The 18,529-nt window shown below is 41.6% G+C and overlaps 1 protein-coding gene across 2 annotated transcripts in view; it reads left to right on the top strand.

Moving 5' to 3' along the window:
* Positions 1 to 18,529, top strand: part of NAV2 (neuron navigator 2) — a 323,173-nt gene that overhangs the window by 292,089 nt on the left and 12,555 nt on the right. For both annotated transcript variants that reach the window (XM_063117361.1, XM_063117362.1), the window contains 7 exons: positions 1,214 to 1,359; positions 4,241 to 4,413; positions 5,992 to 6,145; positions 8,699 to 8,858; positions 9,679 to 9,779; positions 13,759 to 13,854; positions 15,339 to 15,507. In XM_063117361.1, the coding sequence (XP_062973431.1) occupies positions 1,214 to 1,359; positions 4,241 to 4,413; positions 5,992 to 6,145; positions 8,699 to 8,858; positions 9,679 to 9,779; positions 13,759 to 13,854; positions 15,339 to 15,507 (999 nt within the window). The remainder of the gene's footprint in view (positions 1 to 1,213; positions 1,360 to 4,240; positions 4,414 to 5,991; positions 6,146 to 8,698; positions 8,859 to 9,678; positions 9,780 to 13,758; positions 13,855 to 15,338; positions 15,508 to 18,529) is intronic.

The following is an 18,529-nucleotide window of genomic DNA, read 5'->3' as shown; positions in this document are numbered from 1 at the left end:
ATATCATATGCATTAAAACAGACAAGCACTTAAAAACTGTAACTTCTTGGGAAAAAAGGGATAATTAGTCATGGTTCCTGCTCAGCTTTCTCACTAACTTTGCATTGGCCCTTCACTTGCCTTGCTTACCTGGCTGCTCTTTCCTGTGGCTTGTCCATACGGCTGTTTACACCGCCGTAAATGCGCATCTTTCCATTTTCAGACAGATGACGCAGCCACAAATACGAAACCATCCAGGGGCAAACCCTGAAAAATCCACTTCAAAATAAAGATTAAAATTGGTGGGGAGGAGAGGAGAGCAACAGTGCCATTCCTCCCCTCCTTTTTATTTTATGATTTAAATATACAGAGCTCTGCATTAACAAATTTTTGGAGGACCAGGCAACCTCCATTCTGAATATGTGGACCTCCACATATTGTGGTCTAGAAAAAAAGGGGGGGACAGCTTCGTTCCTTTCCTCTCCCCCCGGGCAGAAACTGCCCCATTCCTTTCCTCCCCCCAATTCTTTTTATTACATATAACTTTTCAAGCGAAGGACCGGACAACCTCCAATCTGAATATGTGATGCTCTGCATATTGTGCCCTTTAATTAAAAAGAGGGGGGGCAGCCCTGTTCCTTTCCTCCCTCCCCCCAGGGACGAACGGCCCCATTTGTTTCCTCTCCCCTAAAAAAAAATCAGAGGTGCCGGGATGGAAAATTCGCACTCGTGCAGATACCGGGAAGGAAGGCAAATGCGGGTGCAAGGCTTCCCCTGGTGCCAAAGCGCCTCTGTATAGCCAGGGGCCTTCTTACTTGCTGCAGCAATCTGCCACCATATCTCGCCACCAGTTCTTCTTCCACCACCATGGTCATTTTACCAAGCAGTAAGAATCACTCTACCTCATTCATCTTTCTTTACCCCTGCTGCTCTGCTATCCCAGCAGTCAGGATTCACTTTCTGCTCTATTACCACCACAATGATGCTGTCCTAGCTGCTAGGGTGGTGTGTCAGCAGTGGAGAAAGGTTAGGTGTGACACAGGCAATGGCGGTGGAAAAATCACGTTATAGGGCTACACTAGCTGTCTGTGCTGGCTATAAAGAAGCTGGGATAGGTGATAGAGATTGCAGGTGGTGGCAAGGGGCAGCAAAAGGGAATGTGCGTATAGAGGTGCAGAGGGAAGGACAGGTGCAATCTTTGAATACATTTAATATGATCTAAATTGCTATTTAGGAAGTGGGACTTCCCAAACCAGCGATTTGCGGATCCGAAGGCAGCACTCTTCAGATAGTGTCTCTAGCATTAACAGTGCTACGAGTCATTCCAGTGTGGGAAGCAACATAGAATGTGACTCTAAGAAAAAGAAGAGAAAGAACTGGGTATGTACATTTCGACAGAGCACATAGAATGAATCAAAATGTGTTTCTGTGAACATTCCGGACAACCTAATACATGAGTCCAGTAGATTATGTAAATTATTGCCTTGAGCTAAGATGGATATTACAGACATCAAATTAATAATTATTATCCTGTGCCCATTTTGAAAACTTAATATAGTTTTAAGCGGAAATGGCAGAAACCGAACTATATGTTCTACAAGAGTTCTTTAATTGAATCACCAGTTTATTTTGCCCACTGAAATGTATCAACGAGGGTTGCCAATTTCTCAAGTTATGGGGAGACTGGGGCAGTTAACCCTTTCCCATATTCTGTCCATTAAAGTGTGGACTCTCACATCAAAATGGGTGTATTTTTTATACTGTGGGGCATCCAGGACTTGTCTGGGTAGAACAATCTTGACTGACAAGCATCATGTGGAGGAAGGATTAAATACACACACACACACACTCACTCACACACACACACCACATACTGCTGCTCTAAATTTGCATTGCCCTATAACTGCATTTTAGTAGTGAGTTGGGGGGGGGAGTCCTGTCATAGCCTTAAAGTGTTATTTGCCTTGAATATGTCTTTTGTTTCCTCAGTTTGGAAATTTAAGTGTTAATACAATATAAGTTAAAAATTCACACACAAAGATGGAATATGGGTGGATTTTACTTTAAATTAAAATCAGTTGAAATCTAGTCCACAGATTATAGTTGGTAATCATGGTTGAGATAAATTCGTTGTATAGTCTGTTTACATAAGAGAAAGCTAACATCTGCCTCAGCTTCTTGAATAATCTGTTTTAGCTGTTGAGCAAGTATTAATTATGTTCATTATTCCTTAGGGCTTTGTTTTAGTCATCATTGTAAAAATGAAAAAAACAAAACAAAAATATGAATCCTTAAGATTAATTTGTGATAAAAATGCTGCCCAGAAGGCTTCAAAATAATTGTTTTTCACTTCCCATTTCTTCATTGCTCACCATTTATTGTATGCAAGGTCCCATGTGCTGGAGGAAAGGTATCCAATATCAAACCCAATTTTTGTGAAACCTCTCCTTCCCTGGTGATGTTGCTTTTTTGTAGTTTGAACTGAAGCCCTTAGATCCTGTAGTCCCTTTGAGTTCTAGGATTCTGTGTGTTGTCCCCAAAGAAATGAATGCCACCCTATCCCAGATGAATTTTAGAACCTTAAAGAAGGGCTAGATAAGAATAAGATACGCAAACCCTGTTCAAGTCACTAAGAATGTAATCCTATGGATGTTTAGACAGAAAAAAGTCCTATAATTCTGGGAATTATAATGCTGGGAATTATAGGACTTTTTCTGTCTAAACATTATTTATTTTATTTATTTATTATTGCATTTATATCCCACCTTTTTTCCCTCCAATGAACCCAAGGTGGTGTACATCCTCCTCCTCCTCCTCTCCATTTTATTCTCACAACAACAACAACCCTGTGAGATGGGTTGGGCTGAGAGTCTGTGACTGGCCCAACGCCACCCATTGGGTTTCAATGGCCGAGTGGGGACTAGACCCTGGATCTCCCAACTCCCAGTCCAACACCTTTGCCACTACAACCACTGGCTCTCATGCATAGGATTGGACCCTAAGACCTGAATGAAATGGTTGTCCCCCACAACAATTAGCCTGCAAGTGAGCTTCCAGCATGAACATCTTCCGCCATCTTGGCCTTTGCTTTTCCTCCCTGGCTCTTCACCGAGTTATCTGAACATGAGATGTTGCCTAAGACTGAACAATGAAACTTCTTTCTCTAGTGATTTCATTGTCATACGCTTGGGCAGATCCCAAGTACAAAAAAATGCAAGTTCTCCTAGGATAGGAATAACCCTCTATAGTAGCGAGGAGAATCAGGGAGATGTGTGTGAGCCTAATTTTGCTGTACACAATGGCAGGCCAGTAACTTCCAGACCCTAAATCCCCATTCTTGCCTCCTCCATGTATTCAGTAGAGACATGGAAAGGGATCAGGAGTGCATCCCCTGGAGGTCCTTAGGCCAAAGGTGTGGGGGGGAAATCATGTTTACAACATAAGTCATGTACTTTCTATCACAAACCCTGGTCACATGTACAAGTCCTTACAAACATTCAGTGAGCAGATGTGGAAAAGATGGAATAGGACTTTTCTGTACAGTAATCTTGAGGGGTTGTGTGACATCCTATGCTGGGCTGATAAAAAGCAATTTTAGTGTAAATTTAGGTTGATGACCAAACCTATTTTTGGTCATCAGATGACGTTCTTTTTTTAAAGTAATTAAATATCCCCCAGTAAAATTATTTGTTCTGTGTGCTCTTTTCGGGGTGGGGCATGTTTGTCTGAGAAATCCAGCGCTTTCCCCGTCACTGGCTTTATCTGTTAAAACTTGTCTTTTTTTTCCTTCCCCCTTCCCTTTTTGCTTGCTCTTCCTCTGGCAGGTCAATGAGGTAAGGAAGATGTATTTTAAATTCTAAAATGCAAAGCTAACTCATCCATTTACATGATTAACTCTGCCCGCATCAGTAACCTTGTCTGAGTCATGTCACTTCATAACTGCAACTTGTTGTAACCCTGTAATAAAACATTCCTTGAGCTGAAAAGAATTTGCAATGTGCTTCAAAACAGGTCAACGGGTCACTTTTTGCAGGTGCTTAGACTCTGTCCTTTCCAAATAGGCTGTAAAGACTCAAACAACAACAACAACAACAAAAACTGTACTCTTGCTGTTAATGTGTACCATCAGAAAAGGAACTTATGTGACCATTTTAAAAAAGTGTTGCATGTTAACTCTTCTCTCCTCTATATGTTTTTCTGTACTTGTCATAAACCATGATTTGTTTTATCCATAATCTCTTTTGTTTCGGTCTTCTTTCAGTTACGCAGTTCCTTCAAACAAGCTTTTGGTAAAAAGAAGTCCCCCAAATCAGCATCTTCTCATTCAGATATCGAAGAGATGACAGATTGTTCCCTGCCATCATCACCAAAACTGCATCACAATGGCTCAGTTGTGTCTACACCATTACTGAGAACTTCACATTCCAATTCTCTGTGAGTTGAGTTTGCATGTGTGTGTTTTTAAAAACTAAACAACTGTGAAAATGGTGGCATTATACCAAAATGAGGCCCCATTTTGTTTGGGACTCTTTAGACAATATCCAACGGGGCCACTCCTCTGTTGATTCTGTTGTACTCATGGGACTCACAACTTGCGTAAAGGGGCTTTAGCACTTCTAAAGATAACCCCGGAAATGAGTGGAAAGGCTCTACTTTACTATTTAGTGCAGTGAATGATCCATGATGTCAAGATGCTGTGTAAAACAGAAAGGAGAAAGCAGGGAATATCTGACCTTAAGTAAATACCTGAATCACTGAAATTTGCATTCCTGAGAATAAAGGCACTATAATTTTAGGTATCAAACAATCAACTCCTTTCATTTTTGAAAAGCTCACATATTTTCAACCACTTGATCTCACTTTCAACACTTTGAAACTATCCTGTGAATGTTAGGCAAGGCTTAAAGCCATGAAATCTGTCATGTTTTTTTATGATGGTGCCTGTCATCAGTGCAACTATGCTGTGAATATGACAAGTCCAGACAAATACCTGAGGAGTTAACAGATGATGGAGAATTAAGTAAGGAAAACGCAGAGCACTAGGGTGCCTGGGGCTTCCACGGTGATGTATTTGCTTTTCTAGTGGTGACCTTTATTAGAAAACAGAAGAGTGCAATGAATACATAAAGGCAAGGGCTAGTTCCCAGATTGAGTCCACATAATATTTCCAGCCTGAAAATCACCTAAGACCGACCCTATTTTCTGCAGATATGTTGTAGGAAATACTCAAAACCTCATTTGTGCCTTTTCTTCCTAAGGTCATATTTCTTGAGGTTAGTTTTGCTGGCATAGATGTTAAACAATCATTTTTCTTCAGAGCTCTCGCCTCACTTTGTTGTTTCTTGAGTGTCGTACCATAGAATTAATTTCTGATACTGTTGAAAGAAGACAAACTGAAAAAGGATGTAGCCACAACTTGCACACAATATGAAAAATTGCCAGAAAATTGTGCTGCTTCTAGGAAAGTAATTGAACCCAATTCTGTGAGGGGAGAAAGAAGGAGAGGGGAGAATAAAGCTCTCTCTTTTATAAAAAAAACTCAGTAGTGTAGAGCATGCAGGAATGTTTCTTGCCTTAAAGGTATAGGGTTCCAAAGCCTTCCAGAATCGTTCGCAGAGGCCAGGCTGTGCACTACTCCTGCCCAGTACTAAATCTGCTATTATACCTCTTTAATTTACTTGAGATTTTCAAACTGAATAGGTTTCCCAGAGAATGACTACAACATCTAAAAGCAGGTGGGCTATTAAAGCTAAGTGTAAGTCAATCAAAATGGCAGTTTTGTTTTCTGTTTCCATTAACTGTCAATAGTGTTTTTTCTTGGACAGGAGACAGTTTCAAATTGTTGAGACAGTTTCTAATGATTGTATCCTATTGATCTTGTTGGTGCCAGGTCAAAATGAACCTGTTGAAACTAGGGCATTAAAGCTTTAATTTGTGCTTACATTGAGGATTCGTGCTTCCCAATGTCTTTAATGAATGGCTAAGTGTTTATTCTTAAAAATCTTCTCACAGGATTTCAGAATGCATCGATAGTGAAGCTGACACAGTTATGCAGCTGCGAAATGAGCTGAGAGACAAAGAGATGAAGCTGACAGATATCCGTTTGGAGGCCCTAAGCTCTGCGCACCAACTTGACCAGCTTCGGGAAGCTATGAACAGGATGCAGGTGGGAAAGAATTGTAACAACCCCCACCCCATCCCACCCACACAGATCAATCCACAAAACCTAAAACTAGAGCTTTTCTTTCAAAGAATTATACATGCCACCATATTTTTCATTCCAAGGGAAATCCCAAGGCAAGACCCTTCAGTCACAGTCATTAAAGGGCCAGTGTGATGTAGTGGCTGCAGTGTCAGACTAGGAGTTGGGAGATCCGGGTTCTAGTCCCCACTTGGCCATGGAAACTCACTGGGTGACTTTGGGCCAGTCACAGACTCTCAGCCCAACCTACCTCACAGGGTTGTTGTTGTGAAGATAAAGTGGAGAGGAGGAGGATTATGTACACCGCCTTGGGTTCCTTGCAGGAAAAAAGGCGGGATATAAATGCAGTAATAATAATAAAAGCCATTAATTGTCACCAATGAGGGGGTTACTCTTCAGTGTTTGGTATCTTGAGGAACTAGTTGTTAGTTTTACCCTACCCTGTGCCTGCTTACCCTACCCTGTGCCTGTCTGCATTCTCTTCCCCTCCTTATTGTTTTACTATGATTTTATTAGATTGTAAGCCTATGCGGCAGAGTCTTACTATTTACTGTTTTACTCTGTACAGCACCATGTACATTGATGGTGCTATATAAATAAATAAATAAATAAATAAATAATAATAATAATAATAATAATAACTAGGTATTATACTTACACCTGTTTTATATGGTTCTCGTTCGTCAACCCTCAGTATTGTTTTTATTATCATTCATTTATGTTATTTGTACAAGTTACCACTCACTTTTTAGACAGCATGGGTATTCAAAGGGACATCCAAAAATATATTAAAACCAAGAAAATCAAAAACCATACATACAGCAGAATAAAATCACACCCATCATTTGAAAGCCCATTTAAAGCTAGAATTTATCTGAGGACAATATTGCTTTCATAAATGGCAGGATTTTGGTGCATCTCTCCTACATATTATGCTGTTAGATCTGGATAAAATTGCAATAGAGAATTAATAAAATAATCTGCTGGGGCCAGCCATGAGGTCGGCGCTGATAGCATGCCCTTTGCAATTAAGATTGCTGCCTTTTCTCTGACAGAGGTCCTGTGCCTTTGCTTGTATGACAGGTTTAAATTCAACAGGTGAAATTTCCACTGCATGCTGGGAAAGCTACACCTGTTAAGCTTCTTCCTGTTTAGCTGTTAAAAACACAGGAGCCTGCTATGGAAAATAAAGCTGCAAGTCTTCCTTTGTGCATCCAGAGTCCCAGATTTCATCTTCAACATGCTACCGTGCTGGAGACAATTTCTGTTTGAGACTTTGGTCAGGGTTGACAGTGGAGGGATAAATGGAACACTGGTCTAACTCCACATGATGCGTTGCTTTGTATGCCAACAATCTGAAGCTTATTAAACAAAAGGTGTGTGATTTGTCATTGAGTGACTTGCCTGGGGTATTATTTGTCCCCAAGGAAATAGCAACACAGTACCCTCCACATCCACCATAGCATTCAGAAAGGACAGCACCGCTGCGTCTTCTAGCCCACAAAATGCAGTAATTCCTGCAGTTCTGGGAAAGATTGTTAGGATATTGTCTTAGCTTCTCTACATAATTCTGCCTGACCTAGGAAAGAGTGGCAGTAATGGTGGCAAGATGAAGTGAGAGGGTGGAAAAGGTCTACCCATAGAAGCTGGGGGAGTAGGGGAAGACCTGAAGCCTGGTCCTACCAGTGAGGGTAGAAAAGGAAGGAACTGGATGGGTTGCTGATGGGTACAAGGGATAGCAGGAGACAGTAGATAAGCAGCTGGGCAGACTCTCAGGTAGACCTGTGTGTGTGTGTGTGTGTGTTATTTCTCTCTCTCTCTCTCTCTCTCTCTCTCTCTCTCTCTCTCTCTCTCTCTCTCTCGTGTGTGTGTGTGTGTGTGTGTGTATAGAGAGCAACTTTTTGGACCCATGGGCACATTTGAAAACTTGAGAAACTGGGTACAACTATAAAATGGCTTCCATGAGTGGGTAAGGCTAGTCACAAAGGAAAGTCACTTGCCCAGAAGCATCCATAGGAAATTAAGATGGCAGCAGCTAGAGGCTCCCACTTCACATCGAAACAACTCCAGCTGCCAGTAAGAAAATATAAAAATATTTTTAAATAAAAATTTGGAGGAGTATGGCACCAAGGATGTCTGGGGCTATATTGGTGCTCACGGCTGCTGTATTATCTCCCTTGATACACACACATATATACAATGGGCCAGTTTGCATGTCACAGTGGCAAATCTTGGGTCCATGATTTGTCTGGACGTGCAGACTTCCATTTTCTGTAAACAATCTCCAATCAGCCCAATCAGAGCTTGTGAGTTTGCACATCATGGTCACACTACCAATCAGAGGTTATGCACAGAAATCAGAAGTGCCTCACAAATTGTGGGTTAAACCACAATTTGCTGCTGTGATGTGCAAACCAGGTCACTGACTGATATATACACTTGCTGATATATAGGAATAGCCAAAACAATCTGTGCTTCCAATTTCCTACATTGATCACCTACTTTTTTCTAACCTAGAGTGAGATTGAGAAACTAAAAGCAGAAAACGACCGGCTGAAGTCTGAAAATCAAGGCAGCTGTAGCAGGGCCCAGTCTCAGGCCTCCATTTCATCCTCTCCAAGGCAGTCCGTGGGTCTCTCCCAGCACAGCCTGAACCTCACAGAGTCAGCTAGTCTCGGTGAGTACATGCGAAGGGCAGTGGGCAGGTTTTATCCTGTAAGTCGCAAATAAATAAAAGAGCACACAGAGAGCTAATGGAAATGCTGGGATCAAACCTTCCATTGCAATATAATCATCATGTTTTTTACACTTTGAAGTGCAGCATTCTAGCTATGACTTCAGCTATACAGAATCGTGCTCATTCATCTAATTGCACCCATTTGCCAGAGTTACACTTTTTTTCCAAGAGAGAAAACTGTATTAATATTTCTGTGATCTTCCCTTATTTTTTACACATCTGTTCCAGGTTGCTAGGGATGACTTTACATTTACAGACTATATATATATATATATTCAAAGAAGTATGTGCTCCAAAATTTTGAAAGCACAGAAATTGGCAATATTAACAGGATTAAGCACACTGAAAATCTCAAGTTTCTTTTTTCCTTTTTCTTTGGGGGAAGGGGGTAAAATACGTTTCTATCCCATGTGGTTGCAAAGATAAGCTATAAAGTATGCCTTGTGAAGTCTAAGAAGCCAAAGTAAGGGTTAAGAAGGGTTTTCAGAAACTTGGGACAAGGCTTCACTGTTTTGCAAAACTTATTTTACTCCTCAGTGCCTTACAGATAAGTAATAAATTATGCAAAACAAACAAATGTATGTAAATTTACTTGATTTGTATAATTTATGCCTGTTGCCAATTTCCACTTTTCTTGGTGCAGAATATTTGATTTATAAGCCCAGACAGAGTACACATAGCCCAGCATATAATCACCAAGGAGGATAAATCAAGATGATTTCCTTCCTGGCCGTCTATAACTTGTGTCTCCTGTTCACAGACATGCTGCTGGATGACCCCAGCGATGGTTCTTCTAGGAAAGAAGGTGGCAGACATGTTAAAATAGTCATCAGCTTTCAGGATGACATGAAATGGAAAGAAGTGAGTTTAAATTACTTTGGTCCCTGCGATGTAGTTTTACTGCTAAGTGGTTGTCTCATTTGGAAAAGTAAGTGGTGCTAGTTGACTAGATAACATTTCTAGTAATAGTCCTTGTGTTCATACCTTCCTTGCTGCAAGAAGACAGCCCATATATCAGGTCTGCCTCAGCCAGCCAAGTCCTACATTCCACTGAAGGATGATAAACTTGTGTCTGGGCTGTACCGCATCAGACTGCCAAGAAGGTGTCACATGATGGAATGTTCCCCCCTGAAAGAAACCACCCTTATTCACAGAAAACTAGCAAGTCAGGGAAAAGGCTAGGCTAGAACATCTAGATTTCTATAGGCAGATGTTTCTCCCTATTGATTACTTTTCAATCATGTTAATTTCTACATGTCATCCGAAGGGATATGGTTGAGGATTCAATAAGAACAAGTTCTAGCAAATGTTCTAGGCCCTAGTTCTAGGAAATGGCTGAGTAATGAGACCTAAATACTGGCTGACAATGTTCCAGTGCTTGGCTCAGGAAGGACAAGCTGCTGCCATGCCATAAAATGTCCAATCTACCTCCAAGGGCTAGCACCAAAGGTAGGAATGATTGGGCACCTGTCAAGGGCCCACACTCCAGCAGCGGCCCACTGATAAGAATCCCCTAGAATTGCTGCTGCTGCTGCTCCTCCTTCTCCTCCTCCTCCTTACCACTGCAACCTCCTTGTTCACCTGCCTCTCCCTCTGTCTCAGATGGTGGCAGTGGTGAGTCAGAGGAGCAGTGCCTACTTGTTCACTGGTTCTTTGCCTGGCAAGCAAGCAAGTGGTAGCAGTGATGAAAAAGGGGATCATGTGGAGCAATAGCAGCTGGTGACAATGGCAGGGAGAAGGGAGATTCACTGAAGGAAGGGGCCCATTGAGGGCATCGTGCCCAAAAGCCTGGAGCTGGAACTGCTACTCGCCAGCGTACACTCCTGCTTACTAGCCAGACTGCTATTTCAGGATTGGCAGATATCTCTGGACATTGATGAGTGAAGTGGAATTAAGGGTGCCTCTGGTCACTGCTTAAAAGTCTATTCTCTTTGTCTGCAAGTGAAGATTATTATTACTATTATTATTTATTTATTTATATAGCACCATCAATGTACATGGTGCTGTACAGAGTAAAACAGTAAATAGCAAGACTCTGCCGCATAGGCTTACAATCCCTTTCATGGAGAGAGGAAAACTACAGGTTCTTCCATTCTGCAGAAATGCAGGGTAAAATCAAGGTATCACCCTCCTGGTTTCATTTCCACTGCTAACATCCCTACCACAAACACCACTCAGTGTCTTCTGCAAGTATCTCTTTCTGCTGATCTGCAGTCGCACGGCCATTTCTTCCTGGAACAAAGAAGGAGGGAAATTATTATTATTATTATTATTATTATTATTATTATTATTATTATTATTACCTGCCTCTCCATTTTAACCGAGGTGGGGAACAACAGTAAGTATAAAATACATAAAATACTGATTAAAAACATAGTATACATTGTTAAAAACTTCCTTAAAACATCCTAAAAAATATGTAATACTGGAATCACTCTCTTAGTTTTAAATAGATTGCATGAGGAACAGTCATGTTTTCAGAAGTGCTTCCATTCCCCAAAGATCAGTTTTGGCCTGGTTCCCAATAGGACCTGCCTTGCACCTTCTTTCATTGGAAAGGTTCTAGTCTAGACACAGTGCCAACAACCGTGGGTGTTCTAAGGGCTCTGAAGCCCAGACCTGCTACTGCCTGAGAAACTTGGAATGAATAGAAGGGAAATTGAATTAAACACACTCAACTTTGAGGAAAGAGGTTTTCAAGATCTGTCTTGTATAAGCTGAAAAATGCCCTATGGCCTTTCTCTTGTTCACTGGTTTTAAATTAACTTAAAAAAACACACAACTAATATTAGTGGGAAGTGATCCAAGACCTAGATCAGGTGCAGGGCTGTAAATGAAACACCTGTCTGTCAACAAAACTCACTTGTCGAGTTGAGAGCAAGCTTGCAGTTTCACATGGAAGGACATTTTCTAACTTAACACTAAAATCTTAGATTTCATTATATCAAGGAGGAAGACCTATTTTCTCTGCAAACTTCCCCTGCTGCTGGTTAACTTCCAGACACAATTCAAGGTTCGTAGCAGGGTTGGGCAATTACACACACACACACACACACACACACTCTTTCACTTTAAATGCAAAATCGGGCTGTTAGAGCCCCAGGGGGACAGAATTGTGCATTAAAACATGGTGTGGACTCCCCGTGCACCTTGTTTTAAAACAAAAATGCAGCACTTTTTTGACACCACATTTAGGGCAGGGCAGGGTGGGGGTGCATGTGACCTGCGGGCTGTGGGTTGCCCAACCCTGGTTTATGAATTATAGGTTATAGATTTTAACCTGTAACAATGGGTTGAACCTAGAGGTGCACTAGCAGAAGAAATTTCAGCACTGACATTGTTCTATGAACCATGGTTCAAAAGATAGCAAACAACAGTGTGGGATTGGGATTGTGCAATGCCTTGTGCAAAAAGAAGCACACCTAGATTTCAGTTCTCTTTTCTCACACAGTGATCTTGTGCTGAGTCTGAAGAATCATCTCTGCTTCCAACCCAAGAGATAGTCTGTTACTTCCATACCAGAGAAGTTAATTTCAGCCCCATGTCCTCATGGTTTTCAGGAGGAAGAGCAAGCTTTTCTCAACAGCCTTTAAAAATATGATAGAACTTATTTGTTATGTGGCTTGTTTTCAATGGCATTTTTGTTGTCTTGTTGATGATGTTGATTTTGGTTTTGTCAAGTACTTGCCGAGTATGGAGGAAATAATAACAATAACAACAACAACCTGGCAAAGTCCATCAAGTCCGTCTAGAAAAAGCAAAGCACCATGAGTGAGAAAAGAGATGATGATGATGATGATGATGATGATGATGATGATGATGATGTTGATACTGATGCTGAGTGCAGGACACAGAGTGCAGGACACGGAATAATGGGCTCAAGTGAAAGGAAGCCAGATTCCAGCTGGACATCAGGAAAAACTTCCTGACTGTTAGAGCAGTACGACAATGGAATCAGTTACCTAGGGAGGTTGTGGGCTCTCCCACACTAGAGGCCTTCAAGAGGCAGCTGGACAAGCATCTGTCAGGGATGCTTTAGGGTGGATTCCTGCATTGAGCAGGGGGTTGGACTCGATGGCCTTGTAGGCCCCTTCCAACTCTGCTATTCTATGATTCGATGATGATGATGATGATGATGATGATGATGATGATAATAATAATAAATTGTGCCACCATGAAAATTCTGAAAGTCCTAATTTTTTATCCACAATAATTTCCCAGTTGAATATGGAAGGAATGGTTAGGACAAGGAAAAAATGCCCGGTCTTCCGTATTTACTTTACATCTTTAAGCTTGAAATAGATTGCCCTAGGCTAGAGTTTAGTGACATGATACAAACTTTAGTGAGGTGTCAGTGCACATACAGAATTCTTTGGCTTTAGAGCAGGAATGGGGAACGTGTAGCCTTCCAGATGATGTTGGACTGCAGCTCTCATCTTCTACAACCAACATAGATAATGGTGAGGGATGATTGGAATTGCAGTCCAGCAATACCTGGAGGGCCACATGTTCCTCATCCCTAGTCTAGGTTATGCTCTATTTGCATCTGTGGTGAATTCCCAGTGTGCTGAATGTTTTCCAAGTCACAGAAGACATCAGGGCAGTAGATGCTCACATTACGGCAGTAAGTTTCAGCCCAAATCTGTGCACTAGAGTTGCTGGATCATGGGATAGTATCTAATATAGTCTTATTTGAGTTGAAATGAATGGGACTAGATTTAAGTCCCATTCATTTCAATGGGAAAACTCTAAGTAGGATTAATATTGATAACAATACATAGGAAGCATAAAAGCAGCATCAATGAGTCTAACTTCTTTTAACACATTTGTATGTATTTAGGATTCTAGGCCTCGCCTGTTCCTCATTGGCTGTATAGGGGTCAGTGGAAAGACCAAATGGGATGTTCTGGATGGTGTTGTCAGAAGGCTGTTTAAGGTAAATAGTGATATTTTTTGTCATACTGAGTTTTTCTACATGAGGGATTTATTGTGTGCCTGTCATTCCCTACTCACTGTTGCTTACAGGTTCTTTAGATGACATTGTCACCCTCCAGTTTCACTTCTGTTTTTAAACAGCACTTTCAGCAAGTTTTTTTTAGAGCAGGGGAAATGTGGCATTATTTGTAAAAGTGAAAGAAAACATTTTTCTACTTATGTTATTGTGCTATTTCACTATACCACAGTGCCACCTTGAGGTTATGTAGTGGAAAAAACAGGAAAGGAAACACTCTTCCTGTAGTGCTTGGATATCAGTTCTGTGATGAAACCAAAAATAGATACAGCAGATTAACAGCCTCATAGAGAAAAGACAATAAATACTGGCTATGGTCTGTATGTTAAGTTTTGTTCTGCTGTGATTTCACTATTTTATTGCAACATTGCAAATACAAACTTAAAATTAAAAAAAGGAATTGAATTGGACAGCATATAAGATGCTTATCTTCTTTAATGGTTGAGACTTCTTGACCTTAGGTAAGGCATTCAATCTCTGCTACTTCAGATATTCAAAAAGATACCAAAAGAGGATTTGGGAAACTAATGCTTCTGTTCCCAATCTGCTGTCTTCTAGATGTTTTGGACTTCAATACCCATCAGTTCCAGCAGCATGGACAATGGGAAATTTGGGGACTTGTGGTCCGAAACTTCTGAAGGGCGTCAAGTTGGAGGAGGCTGTTCCATTCTGACATTTAAAGTGGCAACTCATGTATTTCCCCTGATGTTTGTGATGTCTTGCATCTCACCATACAGGAGATGCACATCATTGCTTTGCACATTATGCCATAGTCTGCAAAGAGGAGCATATGAAAGGCCTTGCTGGATCAGATCAGAACTCCATCTAATCTAACACCTTATCCTAAAGCATCTTGCCTCATGCCTGTGGAAGCTCACAGCTAAGGGATGAATATTATGGCATCCCCTCTTGTTTTCCCGCAGTATCTTGTACTCAGAGATATCTTGCCTCTCAAATATAACAAATACAGGGGTTTCGTCCCACGGTTACAGGTTTATGTGGGGGCTTCTCCAATTTAAAGAGACAGTGCATATACAAAATGTTTCACCTGTAAAGAAAAGTCCTATATTAACACTTTCCTAAGAACTAGGTGGTAATCTGTCTGTGGCGACGTGCTGTGTGATTTTTTTTTAAATTGTTTTTGCACAACTCAATTACTTTTGGTTTTGTACACCTTTCTCAGTTTGGTATAACTTTCACTCAAACAGATGTGAACATTTGCTTTGACTAAAATGGACTTTGGATTTGGCTTTCCTTTCCCCCCACTTCTCTTTTCTAGAGATAGCTCCTTTGCTGTTGGGATTAATTCATTTTGAATATGAAAAGTGTACTTAGTTGTGAAGTTTCATTGTTAAAGCAAAGAGTCCAGAAGGTTAGGTTACTGTATTCTCTTTTTTCCCCCTTCCCAGGAATACATCATTCATGTAGATCCTGTGAGTCAGCTAGGGTTGAATTCAGACAGTGTCCTGGGATACAGCATTGGGGAAATCATTCGCACAAATAGTGCAGAGACACCTGAGCTGCTGCCCTGTGGCTATCTGGTTGGTGAAAACAACACCATCTCAGTGACTATCAAAGGTAAATTATAGATGATCCATTTGTTACAGCTTTTTGTAATTACAGGTCTTGCCAGCCCTGGAGGAACCTCAGAGGAGTAAAGCAGATTTTAATGAGCTTACTTCTTTTTTCTTTACTAAACAATCCTTTTCCGTAAATTGCATGTCGCTGTCAGTGATCATTTTCAAATGCACCCACATTCATGTGCTCTGTTGTATCCCTGTTCAAAGAAAAACAGTGACCCTGTTCAAACAACGCTCTGAGCCATGGTGGTTAAACGTTTTGAGCTAAAGATTGTAGCTTAGCATGTTGTGTGAACCATGACTAGCGTGTCGTGTGAAGCATTCTTAACTATGGTGGCTACATAACCATGGTTTGAACATGCTCACTAACCATTTACTGCAAAAGGGTTAGTGGCCTAACCATGGCTTAGCGTGTCTTCTGAACAGGCCCAGTATGTGCAACCATGCTGTTGTTTGGGTTTGTGTAAATAATGGAGATGTGTGCACAAAGCGTTCCCCTAAATTGAGTTAAAGAGAATCTCTTTTCATGCAGTGTTCTTGTTAGCCAGTTTAATTTGCTTAGCCCTGAAATGCTCTCTGTTGTACGCGAGATCAGCCAAATAAAAAACAGCAGGGCTTTGGAATCATCCTTGCAACCCAGCAATGCTTGCCTGTTATGCTAAATTTTCGAAAGCTTCAGTCCAAGAAAACGGATTATAATATACTGTTGCAGTAGGAGTGGGCAAACTCTGACCAGCGGATCTAATCTGGCCCATGGAGGTGCCCGATCCAGCTTACCAAAAGTTCGGCACCCTCCACAGGACCTGCCCCCTGGCCTGGTGAGAGGAATCCCCATGTGATCTCTTCGGAGACAACAAGGCAGTTGTCCTGTGCTCAGCTGGGGCTTGCAGGACCGAGTCCCAAGCCCCAGCCGTGTCTCCTCCCACACTGCTTGGCGTCTCAGTTGAGACACAAGCGATACAGGAAGAAGGTGCCTGACTTGGCCATCCCTTGCAGGAGATGGCCCATGCAATCTCTGTCCGAGTTCACTTTCTTCATGTAGAGCAGTGGTTCTCAACCTGGGGCACTCCAGATGTGTTGGACTGCATCTCCCAGAATGCCCCAGCCAGCAGAGCTGGCTGGGGCATTCTGGGAGTTGTAGTCCAACACATCTGGAGCGCCCCAGGTTGAGAAAGGCTGATGTAGAGAGAGGGGCACAGAAGCCTGTGCCCCTCTCTCTGCAGGAAGGGGTGATAGGGAAGTGGTTGGCACAGCACCTTATGATGTCACGGGAGGTGTGTACCCAGGGCCCCACTTGTGCAGTAGGGCTTCCATTGCCATCTGCTGATGGAAGCCATTACATTGGTGGGATGGGTTAATTGTATGCCACCCAATACTCCCAAGATACTGCGTAGTATTGTGGCCTCAAATGCCTGAGAGAGAGAGAAACCGGTGCTAAACAAGCCAAAAGGAAATAATTTTGCTTGTCCTACCTCAGCGTTAACTGCTATTTCATTTTTCTTGATTTGCTTACTCAGTAACAACCCGATGTTGCTTAAGGAATTGTAGAGTTTATAAGAAAACCCACACCAACCTAATGCTAGACTTTAAGAGTCAGCTTATGATAAAGATATTTTCATATGGCTCCAACGTTCTTTCAATCATTTTGTGGTAAGCTAGTAAAACATGTACACCTTCCAGAGATACAGCTGTTCATGCAAATGTTTAATCTTGATCATTTTTAGCTTGGGTGCTAAACATTCCATGTCTCTGTGATCTCCCAGCTAAACATCCATCTACTGGCTTTTAAGAATTGCTGGCTTGTTTTTCTGAGTCAGTCAGCTCTGCCTGCTGACATTGCATACATTTTCTCCAGTGCAAGTTCTTCTGCCAGAAAAGGTATTTTCCCCTCTAATAGCAAACTCAGGTGATGAATGCTGGTGGCTTTGCTGACAAAATGCGGGCCCTGAGAAACAAGAAAGAGGTTTCGGCATGCTTGGAGAACCCCGGGATCTGCAGAAATGAAAAAGTAAACACCTAAAGGGGCAACATCTCCCCACCTTCATAGTTCAATGAGGACTGAGTCTGCTCTGTAGCCATGGAATGTTAAGGGCCATTTGGGGGAAAATACCCCAAATACCCCAAAATGGGTTGGTGGTGGAGGGGAATGGAATGGAGTATCTTGGAGGAGGGCATGTTTGACTGGCTGTGACTTCCCACAATCTGACAACCTGAGTTGGAGATATTTATTTCTTATTTATTTTATTATATTTTTATGCCACCCAATAGCCGAAGCTCTCTGGGCAGTTCACAAAAATTAAAACCATAATAAAACAATTGTAATTGTGTTAAAAGCACAATCACAAAATACAGTATAAAAAGCACAACCAGGATAAAACCACGCAGCAAAATTGATATAAGATTAAAATACAGAGTTAGAACAGTAAAATTTCAATTTAAGTTAAAAATTAAGTGTTAAAATACTGAGAGAATAAAAAGGTCTTCAGCTGGCAACAAAAGGAGTACAGTGTAGGCGCCAGGCAGACCTCTCTGGGGAGCTCATTCCACAACCGGGGTGCCACAACAAAGAAAGCCCTCCTTCTAGTAGCAAATTGGGTAGTCAACATATGTAATCCCTGAATGATCTATGCACAACAGGACAAGGTCAGTAGTACAATATCAATATACAAATTCCCTACTTGTGAATATGCCATTCCCAAGTCAACATATGAAATAAATGTATACGTACAAAATACCTCTTTATCATGTCACACTTTCCAACGCTGGATGGTGGTTAACAGTATGGTCAAATTTGTCTTCTGTTGATGTTGTTGGTTTGTGCATAATCTATACTCCTTCATGAAAACGTGCACATTCAGCAATCAACTCATATTAACCCCAATATATCTTTGAATTCTGGGACTGTTTGGGAAGTCTAGAGCCTCGTGTGGCGCAGAGTGGTAAAGCAGCAGTTTCTGCAGCCGAAACTCTCCCCACGGCCTGAGTTCGATCCCAGCGGAAGCTGGTTTCAGGCAGCCGGC

This window comes from Elgaria multicarinata, chromosome 2 (assembly GCF_023053635.1).
Source record: "Elgaria multicarinata webbii isolate HBS135686 ecotype San Diego chromosome 2, rElgMul1.1.pri, whole genome shotgun sequence".
In the NCBI taxonomy this organism is placed as follows: Eukaryota; Metazoa; Chordata; class Lepidosauria; order Squamata; family Anguidae; genus Elgaria; species Elgaria multicarinata.
Note: the sequence above shows the minus strand (reverse complement) of the source record. Positions and strands in the feature narration are given on the sequence as shown.